This window comes from Patiria miniata, unplaced genomic scaffold, assembly GCF_015706575.1.
Source record: "Patiria miniata isolate m_02_andy unplaced genomic scaffold, ASM1570657v1 HiC_scaffold_7, whole genome shotgun sequence".
NCBI classification, from domain to species: Eukaryota; Metazoa; Echinodermata; class Asteroidea; order Valvatida; family Asterinidae; genus Patiria; species Patiria miniata.
In genome coordinates, this window is record NW_024037074.1 from 8,723,549 (window position 1) to 8,741,425 (window position 17,877).

The 17,877-nt window shown below is 39.4% G+C and overlaps 1 protein-coding gene across 1 annotated transcript in view; it reads left to right on the top strand.

The window, feature by feature from the left end:
* LOC119744289 (von Willebrand factor A domain-containing protein 5B1-like) overlaps positions 1 to 14,116 on the top strand; it is a 52,810-nt gene extending 38,694 nt beyond the window's left edge. Inside the window, exons 6-13 of the mRNA XM_038220159.1 lie at positions 8,582 to 8,900; positions 9,363 to 9,520; positions 10,100 to 10,450; positions 10,636 to 10,864; positions 11,248 to 11,405; positions 12,009 to 12,144; positions 12,695 to 12,817; positions 13,108 to 14,116. Coding sequence (XP_038076087.1) covers positions 8,582 to 8,900; positions 9,363 to 9,520; positions 10,100 to 10,450; positions 10,636 to 10,864; positions 11,248 to 11,405; positions 12,009 to 12,144; positions 12,695 to 12,817; positions 13,108 to 13,988 — 2,355 coding nt within the window. The 3' untranslated portion in view covers positions 13,989 to 14,116. The remainder of the gene's footprint in view (positions 1 to 8,581; positions 8,901 to 9,362; positions 9,521 to 10,099; positions 10,451 to 10,635; positions 10,865 to 11,247; positions 11,406 to 12,008; positions 12,145 to 12,694; positions 12,818 to 13,107) is intronic.
* Positions 14,117 to 17,877: the final 3,761 nt, after the last annotated feature.

Below are 17,877 nucleotides of genomic sequence, written 5' to 3' on the forward strand. Positions count from 1 at the left end.
GAGATCGCCTTTGAGTTACCCTAAAACGTTGAGAGTAGATGCCGGTACCGAATTTAAAGGTGCATTTAAAAAATGGATGACCTCAAAAAACGTCGAGATTATCGTAGGTGAACCAGGAAACCACCGATCGCAGGGTATCGTAGAAAGATTTAACCGAACGCTAGCCGAGAGACTGTTTGGTCATCAGTACGCTCAAGAAATGTTAAATCCCGAGAGTAGAAACACGCAATGGGTCGAGCGATTACCCAGCGTGATCAAAGCTATAAACGATGAAACGACGAGATTAATAGCTAAAGCACCGTCAGAGGCGGTTAAACTAGAACAGGTCCGGCAATCGCCGGCTAACCCCGTTAAAACAAAAGAGCAACAATTACCGCAAGACGCCATGGTTAGATATTTATATTACCCGGGTGAGCAAGAGGGTGGAACCTCGAGAAGAGCCACGGACCCCATTTGGAGCGTAGACATTTATAACGTGGAAAAAAGAACGAGTCAATTTAAAATGATTAACGGTAAAAAAGTCACGACGGGTCCTACTCTTTATTACCTTCAAAACGGTCCAAAAAGGAGTTTTGTGAGACAAGAGCTTCAAGTCGTACCCGAGGACACGCAATTACCGCCTAATTAATATCTAGATTACGGTGACCATAAGCGAGCGTGTGTATTCCATCCGATAAAATGTACCTCTTGGTATCCAACGGACTCAACGATAGTTTATTTTGAGATATGGTGTAAAGGATGTGATTTTCCGACCGAATGTGAGTCATCGTTTCTGTTTTAGATTTATTTTTAAAGATGCAGTCGTAGTAGTGCCGGTGTTTTAATTTTTTGTCAGTGACCGATTTTGTGACCCCCTTGGCTTTTTTAAGAGTGATGTTGTTGTCATCCGCTAAAATCGAGTACATCTTAGGTCTTATGCAAACGGCTTCTTGAATGACCTTACCTCCAAACTCGTCTTTAAATTTACCGATCACTTTCTTATTGGTTGGATCGTACAACTCGTGATCCAGATTGTAATTTGAAAAGTCGTAGTGTTGCCCGTGAGATTGCATGTCTTTGTATATGTCATCCGTGTAAACGACAATCAACAGACTGTCCGTATCCGTATACATCAACCTGATTTGATCTCCGTACTTGTCTTTCAATCGGTTGTAATAAAAATCGTACATCAGCGTCTTAGAGAGATCTAAGATGCTCACTCCGCAGTAAATGGGTTTGTTTAACAAGGTTTTAGTCTTGTACGTTTCGACAAACGACAGGTTACATTCTGAAAACGGCGTTGTTGTTTTATAGCTCGGTTTTTGAATTATTTTTTTGTATTTTTCTTGATCGCTCTCGTTATTGTCTCTCAGTAGGTAACCGTCAATCCTGTTTCTGACGTTTTCCATCGTCTTACCAAACACGCTGTTATTCATCAGTTTAAAAAAGTCTTTCTCAAAATCAGAGGTTGCTTTGGTTCGGAGTTGCGTGTTTTTATCGATGTAAGATTTCATCCAAGGCGCTTGTTTAAATTTTAACACGCGATGCACCTTTTTTAATTTCAAACCTAGATTGAGGTATGACTGCAACGTAACGTAGTGCAACACGTATTTTTGTTTTGGATTAAGCGTACACGTTAATTTTTGTACGTCGCTACTAGGTTCGGTATCCAATAAGTCATTTTGATAATCAGACATCCAAGCTTGGGGTATGACGATGTTTTCTGGCGCTAGGGGATAATCGTTGTGCTTTGCGTGTAGATCGTGCGGGTAATCGAGGTCTACTTCGAAAAAATAACCGGTGTTGGACGTTTTCTTAAGCGTTAATATTCTTTCTTCGGTAAACGGTTTCGAGGGTGTCCATTTAAAATCGCTGTACGGTAGATATTGACTCATAGCCCAACCGTACAGATTGTTGGCATCCAGATAAGCGATATAACTCGAGGGTTTGTTTGAATCGTAGTCATCGAGATATTGATTATTGGCTTTGTGATGTCTCATTCCACCCACGCTCGATATGCCTCCTCGTTTTGCTTTTTCAAAAAATAAATGTTTGTCTACGTCTTGCAATAGTTCGAGTTTAACTTCCGAGTGTTTTAATAGAGCATCCCACGACAATCCGGGTGCGGTAAAATAATTGGCTGGATCTAACCCGTAGTTTGTAATGCACGTTCTTCTAAAGTTTTCAAATACGCCTGCAAGTAATAACGTATCGGTCGTCACGTACAAATCGTGATATTCTCCTAGATTTTGTATATTAAACTCGTTCCACACGCGTTGAGCTCTGTCGTAGTCTTGTTGCGATATATGTTCGTCTTTTAGTCTGCTGTAAAACTTGCCGATGGGTGGTAGGCTGGTCTCTTGAAACTTATCAAACGAGTTCATATATTCGTAGGGATAAATTCCTTTTTGTAATAGCAAGTCAGGATGTTTAAAATGCTTTTTGAGTAGCTGAAACGACTCTTTTGGGCAAGCTTTCACTAATTTATCCAACGACGATGCCATAAAACTAAACGAGTCTAAAAATCGTAGATTTCCTATCGAGAACGAAATATACTTTTCTGAATTTTTAGCGATCACTTGTATTTCTGTTTGACTATCGTATTCTGTCATTCCCTGCATGATTAAATGCGCGTCGTAATTTTGTAAATTGTGAAAAAAGACTGGTATCGGTGTACAACCGGGTTTAATTTGTAGTTTGAGGTTACAATAGGCGTGTGCGGCACCTCTATATTTACCAGTGACGTGGCAGTGATCTCTCACCTTTCTAAATTTATTAATGCTCTTTTGGCAGTCGAGACATTTAGACTCGATAAATCCCTTACTATTTTTGTACTGATATTCTTTCTTTTGTTTTATCGTCTTGGGTTCTCTGGGTTTCTGGCACTGACAGTTGCTCGAGTAATTGGGATAAATTGGTTTTTCACAAATCCAACACGCGTTTGTTTTATCATGATGGTCTTTAGCTCGCTCGTTAAATTTCATGGTTTGGGGTTTTTCAAATATGCAATTAATATCGCTTTGTAATTGTAACAACGTCGTTATAAATCTAGTTGAAGCGTCTTTGCCTCTATAAGTCTCTTGATACACATTTTTACCGTCGCATCGGACGACAACTAGCGAATAACCGCTAGCTTTGTGAACGTTAATCTTTTTTGTGTTTGTCTCTTTGTCTGAGTGAGTAGGTTTAGATGTTAGTGTCTGTGTGGGTGTTGTTGTTGTTTGTAATATGGATTCAAAGTCAGCATAAATGACAAATGGTGCTTTTTGTTTGTGTCTATAGTTTTTAAATTCTAATATCGGTACGTCTCTTTCGCCCGGTTGTCCGTCTATGTATTTTGGTTTACCCATAGGAAATACAATCTTTGATGGATGCGCATCTATACCCTTACAATCGGCGATATGTCTGTCCAATTTGTTTTGATTGGTAAAATGGCATAGACATCTTCTACAAAAATATTTCTTACATTTATGTTTTGTAACGTCGTACATCAACCTCGTAAAATATTTTATCCAACAATAGTGATGCTTGTCACCTTTAGAAATCAAAAGCAGATCGATCTCTTTTGCCCCGTAGTTTTTAGACACGTATAATGGATATATCTCACCCTCATAACCGTATACGTTTATCGATAAATTATTTTGTCTTTCTATCTTGGGTATCTGATCGACCGGTGTCGGAAAGTCAACGCCTTTAAAACTGAGTCCGTCGTCTTTGGTGTAAATCGACGGTCTGCTTTCGTTGATTTTATATTTAGGATTATTTCTTATTTGATTTTTTACTTTGTCTGTGTATAACCCCAAGGCAGATCTCAAACACCATCTCAAACACTCGTTGTCTTTGTTTTGTACGTTGATCATCGCCTGTTTAATTTTAAGATGTTCGGGTAGGTTTATGTAAGAACTACCTCTCGCTGGATTATATCTGTTGATGTTGATGTATAACGCGAGTATTGTATCGACTGCCCAACCCGATCCTTGATTCGTATACCTTTCATCCTTTTTGAATAGCTCTTCGATCTCCTCTTTTAAAACCTGTTTTATTTGACTTTGATTTAAAACGGCTTTCGGTTTGCTATAATGAATAGCTTCGATCGTTTCGATTGTACCATCCGGTTTGATTTTTCGATACCTTATTTTTAATACAAGCTCTACTTTTAAACCTCTGAGCTCTCTCAATTCAGACTTGATTTTATTGACTATTTGTTCCTTGTGCGAATCAAAAAACTTGATTAAATCGTGGTTATAAAGTCTGGGATTTAATTCCCAGTTTCTGTAGTAATTTCTAAACCTTCTCGTTTCTCTAAAAGCTGACTCTGTAAAGTATTCGGGTTGTCTGTATGTTTTAATCGCCGAGAGTAAATCTTTTTTCAAAACTCGTCCTTTATAACCCGTCGGTACGTATTCTAGATTTTGTTCGTCTACAATCTGTTTGAGCTCATAAAGTTTCTTTTTCCTCAAGTTTTTAAATTGACTTTCATAATTTTTTATCCCCTCGATGTAGACTTTACGAGTAAGAGAAACATTTTCATTGTGCGGTATATTATACCGCTGCACGTAATCACGCAGCGTAGCTTTGTTCCATTTAGAATATCCTTTGACGGTCGGTCTGAACATATTACTCTCCATTTTATTATAAGAAATATAATATTTTTTTTCTCATTTTTTTTTTGGAGGGCGATCAATTATTTCATAAACCATGAGAGCTTGACTGTAGTAAAAATTCCCAAGGTCACGTTGTGGTGACTCACATATTTTTCAAGGTCGCGTTGTTTACGCCAAATTTCTATCGTGCCTCAACACGTTTCAAGGTCACGTGGTGGTGACTCACATATTTTTCAAGGTCACGTGGTGGTGACATCACCTCATTTTAGCGATGACAGATTTTTTTTGTTTTTTCTCTCTCTCTCTCGGCGTCAGATTTGTTTTTTTTTTTTTTTTTTTTTTTTTTTTTTTTTTCTCCCAGCGTCAGATATTTTTTTTTTTTTTCTCTCTCTCTCTCTCTCTCTCCCGACGTCAGATTTTTTTTTTTTTTTTTTTTTTTTTTTTTTTTTGCTCTCTCTCTCTCTCCCGGCGTCAGATTTTTTTTTTTTTTTTTTTTTTCTCTCACACCCGGCGTCAGTTTTTTTTTTTTTTTTTTTTTTTTCCTCCCCCACACCCGGCGTCAGATTTTTTTTTTTTGAGATCGGGGGATTCCCCTATATTTTTCCCCAACTATTTTTAGAATCGAGAGCGGCGTGCTCAGGCTTGCCGCAGATTTTTTCCATTTTGCTCCGGTTCCCCCACCTCCCCTACTACTATTTGGTTCTTCGAGTGGCTTCTATGCAAAAGAGTAGTACCTCAGTGTACGTATATAAGTCTTAGCAAAAAAGAGAGGGTGACACAGAACCAATGCATTGCTGGCTGGAGTGGATTTAATCGACGTTTCGCGACAGTAAAACTGCTCTTCTTCAGGAATCAGGTTGGGTGCGTGTGTGTGTGTTGACTATTGTAGAAGTCTTATCTACATATTACATAAATCACAACTATAAACTCATCATTTACATTAGACGATAGCAGAGCTCTTGGATCGCCGCGTACTTCCGCTCTTTATTACTGAAGGCAAAGACTGCATGTTGCCCTTCAAATAACAAGATTACATTGTAATGTTGGTCACATTAAACCACTAACAAATCTTTTACAATACCAAGTCTCACATCTTTAATACATTTTGTTGTAGCAAGATAACACATCATCGGAAAACGCGACGTCAGGAAAAACACAGAGATGAGTGATAAAAATGCTCTGAAAACCTGTGGCCCAAAACAATCAATGCTTTCCTACTTCACCTTGATAATAAATCATGATGGCTAAATCATCTTGTTCTGTTTAAAATATTTTTTTCTTTAAACTATATTTTAGAAATCGAGTTATTACTTTGGAGTAAACGCTAGAAAAGGCCTTCATTATTTTCTCCAGAAACATTACGACCAACGTTCAGATCTCTATAAAAAAAGGACTTCCCGCTATACTGCGAACCGCGGGAAATGATTATAGAAAGATACATTCATTTCGATGCTGCATAAACGATGATACATAATGTTATATATTCAAATGGACAATACACGAACATAGATATATTTACAATAATGAACATTAACTAAATGGCAGCATCTAGGTCCGGGGTGAAGCATCAGCTTTTGTTTATTATCTCATTGATAAAAAAACACAATTCGTGTGGTCATAAACCTAGTTGTGCCGGTTAGTTTCGCAAGTGACGTAGGTTTTTCCGTCATGTAGATTTGTTGCCCAACAGACGACATCCAAAAATAAGCATAGAAACTGAGGCTGTCAGTGCTAAGCCACTGTATGAATTGAGGACCTTTCTTCTTCCTTTTTTATCCTCTCATCAAAAGACAGTACTCGACGGGCCCTCGACTTCACTACCAATTCAAAATTCCTCTATAGAGATGATTTTTGAGTTTTTACCTTATGCAGTTTGGTAACGATTGAACCTCTTGCATAATAAACAGCTGTTATTCGACTTTTAGGTTATTCACTTTTGTGCTTCTTTGACACGGAACGATATTGGTAAGAGTGTAGCATCTTTTTAATAATACCTCGGCAATTCAAAATTGTGTTGACAACTCTGCTTTGTCTCCGACTTGGCTTTCACCTGTGGCTCAAGAATCACTACATGTATAATGAAAACATCCAATAGGAAATACTCTTAAACATTGGGGTGATTGTAACGGATTGATATTCTTAAAGCAGAACATGAAAATCATTGAGCTGGAATCCCTCGAGCCAGTGGTATAGCTAACAATCTCCCGAAGCCAGGGGCGAAACAGAGGGTTAGAAAACCGTTCAGGATTGTCGATTGTTTCCAAGATGGCGTCGTCCATTCTACCTCATCCAGGGTCTGCTTTAGGCGATGACTCACAGCTTACCAATCACCCAGAGCTTTACCATTCCATCTCAAATGCATTGCAATAAGCGGACAATAATTCCCTAAGGATATATCATGCTTCATATAGTACGCAAGATGGCCTTTTAATCTCTCATTACAACTGAGTGGCATCGCACAGCCGTATCAATACCAAATCGATAAATTATTCAAAGACATATCGCGCGGCGGCTATTTTCTTGTAAAAGTTCACTTTGAATTATTTAAAAGGAAATCCAGATTGTATAGCTGGGAATTTTTGATAGGTCAGAATTGTCCATGGGGACTCTGATGTATTAGGCCAGTTGTTCTGCAATGTGAGAAGCCTTGGATTATTCCTGGAAAGGCATTTAGCAATTCTGAACAGTGATCTATTATACGTGTAAACTGATTTGTCGTTCTTATCATGAATATTTCACGATTCCGCTCAGACTGGTTAGATCCGGATTTTGCTTCATCTGCTGTTCATGGTGTGGTGATTTTTTTTTAATAGTTTGTATTTTTTGTAGATGTGTGTCTATGTGTTTGTGTTCTTCGTCATTTCGTTGAAATTATATTGTGATATTACTCTATTTCGTTGGGGGGGGGGCAACATCTCAATTTGAATTCATAAGGACTATATACTGTAGTCCTTAAAGGAACTTGTGTTGTACACAACTGACCCACAACATGTTAAACATCACCCGACGGCTGTTGTGTAATCACATTGGAAATGGTTCACTACTGTTTTTGACGGTGCGTGAATAACAAGAAAGGTGCGATGATAAAAATAGCCAGGGCGCCAAAGGCCAATACTCGCCCGATCACTTCATGCATGTAATAACCATGCGGACTTTTCCCCCGACCGACTGCAACTGCAACTATCCAGTAGCGCTGTCTGGGTTTTGTTTTCTCGCAGACCTCGAGATTTTCAGGGACGCGATAAGAAAAACAACTCAACTGGAATGAATTTAGTGGCAGTAACGAGTCTGCTTCGGTGTTGTATACATACAAAAATGATTTGTCATCTTCCGATGCAGCGAAATTTGATCGTCTCTCTCAAAGTAGAGATGCGCTACTTATCAGCTTTGTTTATATCATGGCTAGTGCAGGGCCGCCATTAATTGATGAAACCGAGGAGTGGTACTTCCCGTTATCTTACATGTTGACATTTGAGAAAAGACGGTTGGAAAAATCTGAATAAAAAGTATATTTTAAATTCGTCATTTGTTTTCTAATTTTCGTTCCTTGATATTTTGCCCAAAGGTTAGTAAAAAAACACTTCATTTATTTAAGGCGTTGGGAGATGAATAAGCGGCATGATGTAATACACACCAAATCTTCCTAAGTTCTCTTGGATTTTACCATTTTTTTTCGTTCAATTTGATATGTTCCAAGGACTTACAGTATTGCTATGTCTGAAATGTTAACGCCTTAGGTATTTGGCCTTTTCTTTTATGATGTCTTGTATGTTTTTTTGAAATCCAACACTTCATCTGAAGTAGAGCTCTTCTCTTTTTTTATTCCTACCCCGCCTTTTCGCCTACGAATGTTATTTGCTGGGTACTTCTTTTTTATCAATTGCGCGTGAACACAAACCTATTTTAATTGAAGCGAAATAATTTTCTTCTAGTATTTGTAGGGCCTAAGTTTGTTTCAAAAGGTGGATACTAATTTGTCACTTTTTTCCCCCGATCAGGTGCTAAGTACCCTAAAGCACGCCCTCCAGCCATGTATCAGCGATATCCGTCTGGATTGGAAGCTACCGTACGGAGTAGAAGTGCTTCAGTCTCCCACAGTCCACCCACCGATCTTCCAGGGCGAACCGCTGGTGGTCTACGGTCTCCTGTGCGATACCGTCCGCATGCATAGCACGCTGGCCTCGGTGCTTCTCAAGACGGCACGGAAGAATCCCTTCGTGGAGAAGGCTCTGTCCAGAGGATCAAGTAATGAGAAAGCTGAGGAGGATGCTTCGTCACCGACTAGACCCAAGTCAACAAGTGGAAGCCAGGAACAAGGTGAGAATGTCTTATTTTACATGCTACAAACATGGTTTGTGATATGTTGTACCCTTGGTGACGTCACTCGATAAGCACTGTCCGAAGCGCGCTTCATGAGCTACGATTGCGCCTGTTGTCGGCATGTGCCCACTTGTAGTTTTAATGTTGTAGACCAAGAAATGACTTTAGAATACCGAGACTCGAACGCGGCCTTACCCTCTTCAGATACCTCTGGTTCCGCTGCAAACCATACTGCCGCTGTAAGAGTCAGCCATTCTCATGATGAATCCACACATCTCTTCAGCTGAATATCCTCCATGTTGTCATTGGACTTTCACCACCGAGAAATTGTATTCTTATAAACGAATTTCAAAAACGTCGACGCCAAGGTCTCTTAAGGGGTGAACACTAAGAGCAAGTACTCGGAAGCTACTTGAAATGCTTCTTAACATTATCTTATTTTTTTCCATATTTTCACAGACGACGCTACGGCTGTAAATCAAGAAGTCTTGCCGCCCAAAAGTCAATCCAACGGCCTTACCCATCCCACGCCTTCTATGATTGAAGAGAATGATGTTGCTTTGCCTTCGTCGGTTGAGCATAGCCCTCGAAGAAAACTGTCTAATGTCGGCCAAACAGTAAGTACAATAACACCTTCCTATTCTTGATCCCAGGACTGTACCATGTCACAAGTCAATAACGAGTCGGTCACATTCAATCACAAGTCAATCACTCTCGATGATTATGAGTTGGTTAACCGGTCAGTCGCAGGTGATTCACACGTCGGGTCACAAGTCGGAACACAATTAGTCAGTCATAAATCAGACACGAGTCAATCACATGTCGTGTCATAAATCAATCAAAGTCAGTCGCAGGGGAGTTACGAGTCAGTCAAGTCAGCCAAAAGTCAGTCACAAGTTAGTCACGAGTCGATCACGAGTCAATCACGAGTCGATCTATAGTCAATCGCAAATGTGGGGAAAATGCAAAACTCATGCAGTTACTCGAGGTTTAACCCCGTGAAACCGTTTGTGTAATTTCTTATTCTACCTAAGTTCCTAAGATTAAGCTATCTAAAGCTTGTTCTTGTTCTTGTTCTTCGCTTCCCGTAACCGTTGACCTGACTTGTGATTTGACTTGTGATTGACCTGATATCGTGTTTTATCTTTGACAAACAAAAGTATATTGATTGTGCTTGCAACTTGTTTTACCCAAAGGCTCAAAAGCGCTATTTGGAACTCGCTGCCAAGCGGAATCGCACAGTGTCTGTTCCGGATAATCGCTTTGGGGGCGTGGCCGACCCTGTTGCTGTCCAGGCGATTCTGACGCGCCTGGAAGCGAACAATGAGCGCAGACAATCCGAGTCACAGCTCCACCCACTCTCAGCCAGAGCTCGCAAATTCTCGCCCGTCGTGAGAACTGAGGGCGGAAGCACGACTAGTTTCGACTTCGAGCCGTCCAGCCCAGCTTGGGATAACTTCATGGAGTCTGGTGACGGGGAGGAACTGTTCGATCAGGACGTTCAGATGTCGCTGAGTGACGCTGTGGTACTAGACGACGGAAATTTGGTAAAGAAAGCATCATTTTCTGTCTAAATGCAAATAACACTTAATTTCAATTTTGGCAATAAGTAGCGGTTTCAGGAAGATAAAACTCACTTGTTTTGCATAGCGATAAGTCTGCGATTGAGTGATTTTTTTTTCATTGAAGTTATTTTACTTTTATTTGTTTTCCATTTAATAACACATTACAGGTTGACATGACAACACGAACAGGGAAATGTGGCGTCACTGTGTCTGGCCTCTTCTGCGGTCGTCCAATATGCTGCGACGTCCCGTTCGACATATCAACGCTGGTGCGAGGTGAATGGGTTGGACCGTGCGGCGAGGAAGACGTCTGGGAAGAGACTATACATCAATTGGCGGCAAAGCGTTTGTTGCAAGATTTTGACGCGTTCTCCAGGCGTCTTGGACATGAAAATGGTCAGACACGTGTCTTTCTTTACACAAATACACGCCCAACACAATTTTGTTATGAGTCAATTCAACCCTAAAATCATTAAAATTAAAGATAAATTCGTAAACATTGCACCAACATTGGAATCCATTTCCTTGCTAAAAATATATTACCTTTTTCCATTTAACAATACAAGTTTTTTTTCTTCCAAATTACAAGGTACGATATATACGACACGTTATTGAGAAACAAATCCATATAAATAGAATTGTGTTTTTTTTTCGTTAGAAACTATTTGGTTCTGAAGAATTTAACATTTTACTCGCTTTCAAATTGTACACGTCAACAGACGCCCGTAGACTTGTACTAAACACCTGTTTTATGTTTGTCGATCCTTGGTCAACTTTAGGTGACAAGCGGAGTTTCTCTGACGCGACAGCCGAAGAACTGACTAAAACTCGTACCAAGATGTTGGAGGTGTCTCAAGCAGCTAATGTTATCTGTCGTCACACGGCATTCGTCTCTGTTGATCAAGAAACATTAGAACCGTTACCATCACCCATACAGGTAACTTGAGATGAAAGCGATAAGCTACGGTCTGCAAATCTAAGAACTTAGAACCTTGAAATACTATCATTCATTTCAAATGGAGATATGAAAACATTTACCATCGCCCATACAGGTAACTAGAGATTAAAGCGAATAGTTACGGTCTACAAAATCTAAGAACTTAGAACCTTGCCATACTATCATTCATTTCAAATGGAGATATGAAAATCTTTACCATCGCCCATATAGGTAACTAGAGATTAAAGCGGCTAGTTAAGGCCGGCAACTTTAAGAACTAAGAACCTTGAAATACTTTCAATCCTTTCAATAAGAGATATCAAAACATTTATCATCACCCATACAGGAAAAAGAGATTAGATTGGCCGTTTAAAGAGTTACTAAATAACGCCATTAACCTTGAAAAACTTGGGTTCACTTGAATAACACTTTTATGGGTAGGTGATTGCATCATTATTAATAAAGTCTTCAACTCAAAGGAAATCACAAGTCTTCGAAAGGTTTTGGTATCGCAATTAGCCAAACTTGTATATTTAAAATGACAGGTGTAATCGAGGACATTGGAGTACATTTCCCGACTATTTTAATATTTCCTGTTCTCAGGTGATCCAGCCTACGCCGCGAATCTCCAAGCCCGTCGGTAAACGATCCATCCGCTTTGGTTACAGCAAAGGATTAGGCCGACGGATATCAACGTCCTTTACTGACTCGGAGGAGGATGCCTTCTCATCAGGATTAGGTGATTGTCAATCCTTTGACATCCTCAATTTTTGTGTCAGTTTTCTCACGTTTTGCTCTTGGTATTTATTCAAACTTCAATCATTACAGTTAAGTTAAATGGTAGGCACACGGCACAATATTTCAAATGTAAAAGTTGGTATCCTTTTTTCGATTTTAAGCAAACTAAGATGTTTACAAAGATGCTAAGACCTGCTGGTTTACGAGTGTTTAAGTGAAATGATTTCAGTTCAACTGAGATGTTTGGACATGCACCTGCTTGCTAATTCGTTAGTCACCAGAGCTAAGACCTAGCGTAATTATTATATCTTTCGGTCGACGTTCAGTTCTAGTAATTTCCCACCAGCCTTGCACTATATGACTAAACTAACTCGGACTACTCAGAGTTAGATTTCCTCGCATTTTTTAAACTTCAATTTCCTGCTTCGAATGTTCCAGCCTCTTGGAAGGTTCCTGCAAATCCCAATGCATCCTAGATCATCATTGCTTAAATTAAGGTCCATGTAATGTAGGTTGTCGTTATTCTTACCTTTTGTTTAATTTTTTTCCAGGTCGATCTGACTCGATGAGTTCTAGTCAGTCTCAATCTCAGCCGTACTCCGCCTCTCATTCCTTGGATCTACCACACGCCGGAACCAATAGCCCTACCTGGTCATCTCATGACGTCCCTGAATGTGAGTTAAACGGTCGCTGAAAACAAATCTTGAATGTGTACTAAGAAGCTACAAATTGAATGCAACAATTAAATACTTTGTGACTGTTGAAATCAAGTCAATCAATAACAAAGTCACATGGTAGGTCAGTTGTAAGGTAACAGGTAACACATGGTGAACTATGACAATCAAGTAACATAGATGAATAATGACTCCGGATTGACTGGTGATTTTTTTAAGACAACTCTGTTTCTTGTAATAAGACAACGCTGACCATTTCACGTACTCCATCTTTTTATGTTATTTATCAGGGTCGTTTTCTGGATCTTTCTCAAACATCAACATCAGTAAGCCGAAACCATGGCAACTAGCAACCCGTCTAATCAAGCTTAGCAACAGACTCAGCACGATGCCGTCCAAGAGGCCTCTCTTCCGCGCAGTGGATATGATGGAAGGAGGTGGAAGAACCCTCAGCATGGAGACTGTGGAGCTGCATGCGTTGGTCAACCTACAACTGTCTAATGGATCCTGGGAACTAGACCAGGAGTTAGCAGAAGCCTTGGACATCCTGATGGAGAAGCTGAAGAAGGCATCTCCTCTCTGCATCCCGGCTGGTGACGAGGAGAGCGTCTTCGAAGCCGATGTGGAGACAACCACCAAAGGAGGAGCATCCAGTCCCAGCAACGTAGACACCGATGATGCCTACACCAGTCAGGACAAGGATAAAGACGAAGATGAGATGCTGATCAAAATAGTCGAGAGCCCCGTTGAGGGAGTAAAAACCGCAACTACTTTGCCGCAGTCCGACAGTGGATACCAGACCGTGAGGTCATGCTTCTCATCTCCTGATGAATCCGTTCTGGGTGCACTTACCATGACCTACTCTACGCGCCTTGAGTCATCGTTAACTGAGAGTAACGTGGGGAAGAGTGATGTCTGTAGTAACAGCAGTCCTGGGAGTAAACGTCTGGGATCAGATGACTCAGTTGGAGAAGTCTTAGAGAATAGACTCTGGGCTACTGTCCTGTCCCTTACCTGGCTGGAACACAATTGTTCTTCTTTCTTTAATGAATGGGAGCTGCTTGCCGCTAAGGCTGACCGATGGTTGAATGACCAGCGACTACCCAGAGGTTTCGATCTACCTGGCTTGAAGGCAGCTGCCTATCAAGTCATTGTGTTGTCAAGAAAGTAAATTAAAGAGGTCTTACACCTGTCTGAGTGCCATATACCTGTAGTATTAAAAAGGTTATACGAAGTTACATCTGAATATATCCGGAAGTTGACGCACCAAATAATGAATAAAAGTATGGTTCCAAAGATCTTTTGACTTTTCCGTCCATTATTTTGCCATTTTGAAAAAAAAAGTAAAGTTGGTTAGAACATTGCATTGGAAAAATCCTACTCGTTGGAAGACACAGAAAACCTGAAAAAAACCCAAAGCATACCAATTTGACAGATGTACTCTCTAAATTCCGAAGAGTGAAATTTCACTCCATTCGAGTGAAGATTCACTCCCACAGTCGGAAACTATGGACTAGACGTTTAAGAGTGAAATTTCTTGAATCGTAAAGATCGAGTTTTCAATCAAGCTTCGACTGAAGTGGTTCAATCGAAAATGAGAGTGAATTTCACTCGAAAACGTCTAGTCCCTAATTTCAGTCTTTGGAATTTAAAGAGTATTATTTAACTTTTCTTCACTGTTTTGAAAGCGGTTATTTAATAAGTCAGCACTGTACTCTTCGCATAAAGTAGATAATAATTTGTATGTAAAACGTTTTGTACCCGTTTAGGATATCCCTCAAAAAGTGTCTTCGTTCACTTTTAGCCCGCTTGGCATATCGCCAGCTTCTAACAGAAATGCAACTGAAAAAGAAGAAAAAAAACAGACTGAGAGAACTGCTTGATATAAAATAAAATGGAGAGGAAAGTTAAGACTAAAGGGGGTATCAGGAAGGCATGTGCCTTGAAATTAATTTTATTAGATGTGATTGGCGAGTAAGTTTGGAAAAATGGCCTTAAAGTGTAAAATGTTACAGAAAGTTTTCGAGGCCTTCGCTAAGTTATCAGCATAACTTATTATCAGCATTCCGAAGTGTGTTTAAATGTGTTTGTTCAATTTTCTCTGTCACAGTACATGAAAGAAATAAGTGTTGCATTTGGTGCCGTTTTTAAAGTATTAGCCGTCAATTCAAGGCGTTTGTGCTATTTTGTGAATCACTGTTAAACTTAGACGTCGCGTATGATTATTGTTAATGTTGCAAGTATCCCAGAATCCGTTGAAACGGGACGAATAAATTTAGGAAAAAATATACTAAGGCCTACTTGAAGGAATGTTTATTATAATTTTTTTGCAATTATATAAATTAAGAAAATTAAGAAAATACAGAACGTTGAATATCTGTCTTAAAGAGAGATACGGAATTGCCTTAAGAAACGGTTGATATGACTTTACTAAATAACTACTGCAAGATATAACAACTTCAGTCCTGAAGACGCCAAAGCGTTACGATATCGAGCCAGAATTAATATACATGATTAACAACTATATGTATTTATTAAATATATTTCTCCATTTATTTATGTGAACTTGTGAAGTATGCCAGCTGATCCAATGTTGGCAATTGTGAAAATGTGATCACGTGCTTTAAGTTATTCTGCAAGCTGAACACGTGACAAGTACTGCGATGGCGAGTCTTTCATTCATTTCTATGTTAAAAACAATCTTTTTTCAGATATTGTATATAATATTCACATTAATTCACATTGTAAATAATGAGTAGAAATACTTCATTAATTCTATTACTCTTGATGCCTTTGCGTGAACACGTGTCAGCGTATATAGGCAGTTCATGCCAGTACTATATAGTCTCATAGTCTAGACAGAAACTAAATGTGACTCAATAATTTATTTTTATGAATAAGATTAACGTACAGAGGCATTACCCGTGTACATATCACAAGAGGGCGCTGTGTAAAAAGAAGCATGATACGTTGCGGTAACGTAAATTATCTATTGCGAGTTGTTGGCAGCAACCGTTTTGTTTTGCTGACGGTTTTCATGACGCAAAAAGAATTGAGAGAAAAGGTGCCATAAATACCACCAATGTAAAACGTGGTTTCTCTAAGACGAGAATAGGCCTAAGTATAAATCTACGAAATGTTCCTGTAATGTAAATTGATGCCATTTAATTTTGCCTTTCAGATGTAAAACGGATGAAAAATTAATTTGCGGCTGAAAATTACGTCTTGAAGGTTCATGCATATGTAGACGTAATTTGAAGATATTTGGTTGCAAAGGTAATAGGTATCCCCAAATGCTTTAATTCAAGGGAAAGTTTACCTCGGGACATTTCTGAATAACAAAATCGAGCGAGAACATCTGGAATTGAATTAAAGAATATTTCGCGCCTCGGCAAATGCATGAATTCTGCTAAGCATAAGCTAAGCAGACAACTGCAATTAATTTAATGTTATTGCTTTGTACATGTACAAGTGTAAACTTTCTTTTTGTCAATGAAACAGTCCAGGTATTCTGGCCTTTATGTTCATTTCAGCTGCAATTGGTGTATTAACAGAATTTAACTTTTTTGATGTTTTGAAGCTGATGGTTTCGAAAACAGTATTAATGTATTCATCCTTGTACCAAGTTTCTTGACAATTTCTTGAAACGAATCACCAAAAGTTGAAAAGGGTAATTAATTTCGGTTTGGTATAATTCGATGAAAATTCCAAGTTTGACACATTATCTTTAATAATTACAAACGTTAGTCTAAATGTTCTTAACTTTATAATATCAATGGTATTAGACGTTACCACTCGGCCTATTCCGCAAAAAAAACGAAACGGTTCATTTGACCTCATCTGTGGCCGGAAATTTGTGGCTGAAGTCTAGCTTTTAAATTGATGTCTATCCTTGTATTTGTTGAGCTGAATGAATAAATTTAAATGTTCTCACCTAACGATGCTATAAATGCAAGTCCAATTTTCCGTGGCTTTGTGCTGCTTTTTATACCGCCGATGACGTCACAGGTGCTGAATTGATGGGGTTTTTTTTTCAATGAAAACTTTCAATATAAGTTCCGAAAATATTTTTTCGAAAAACCCCGTGGCCTGGTGGTACAGCTCGCTGACCAATGGTCTTGGGTCCCGGGTTTGATTCCCAGTTCTGCCGATCGGCGTGGCTGGGAAAGGCCTGGAAGATTTTATTCGTCACTTCGGTAAAAATTTTTAAAGATAAATATAAGAGTATGCTGCAGAGCAGGACTCAAACCGGAGACATCCGGCATGACAGTCTGTCCCCTTTTCCTCTTTGCCATCGATCTTTCTCGAAAATTCTTCCTTTTGTTTTGGACTTGGACGTTTTTCAGCCAGAATCAGATTTTGAGATTACAAGGGGTACCCCTGGCAAAATGTTTAACTCTGAGGGTCTGAGGCTGGGAGTGTGAGAGGTGTGAGTTGGTGTTGGCTTCGGAGTGAGTGGCTCAGGGCTTGAGATCTCAGGACTGATAGTTGATGGCTGATGGTCAGCGGTTGGGTGGGCAGCCTTACAAGGGTAAAGTTGGATGGTTGAAGAAAGTGTTGGAATGATGTGGTGCCTTGAAATTCGGTGTGAGAGGGATAGAGAATTGAAGTTAGGTGTGTGTTAGTGTGATAGTACTTGGAGTATACGTGGTTGCCTTTGTGAGCTTTTAGATGGAACTGACAGTCACGGTTTGTTGTGGCTAAAAGTTGATAGGTGTCGTGTGAGATAAAACGCGAGATGAAAATGGAGCGTGACGAGAGTGAAGATTTAAACCATCCAGCCTCAGGCGCTTAGAGCTAAGGACGGTAGAAGCAAGTGGAAATTAATATTATTACACTGTAAGAACATATTTTTCAAATTCAGGAATAATTCTCACGACTTGGATTTAGAGAGCAAGAAAGAGTTAACGACTTACTATGTTTTAATTATAAAACATAGTTAACAGGGTTTCTTTTAAACCACTGTTGTGATTGTAATATGTTGTTCCAACAATAAACAAGAATAGCGCCCTCTGTTGATATATATTATTGGCAGGCAAATTCTCTGTGAGAAATTGTAC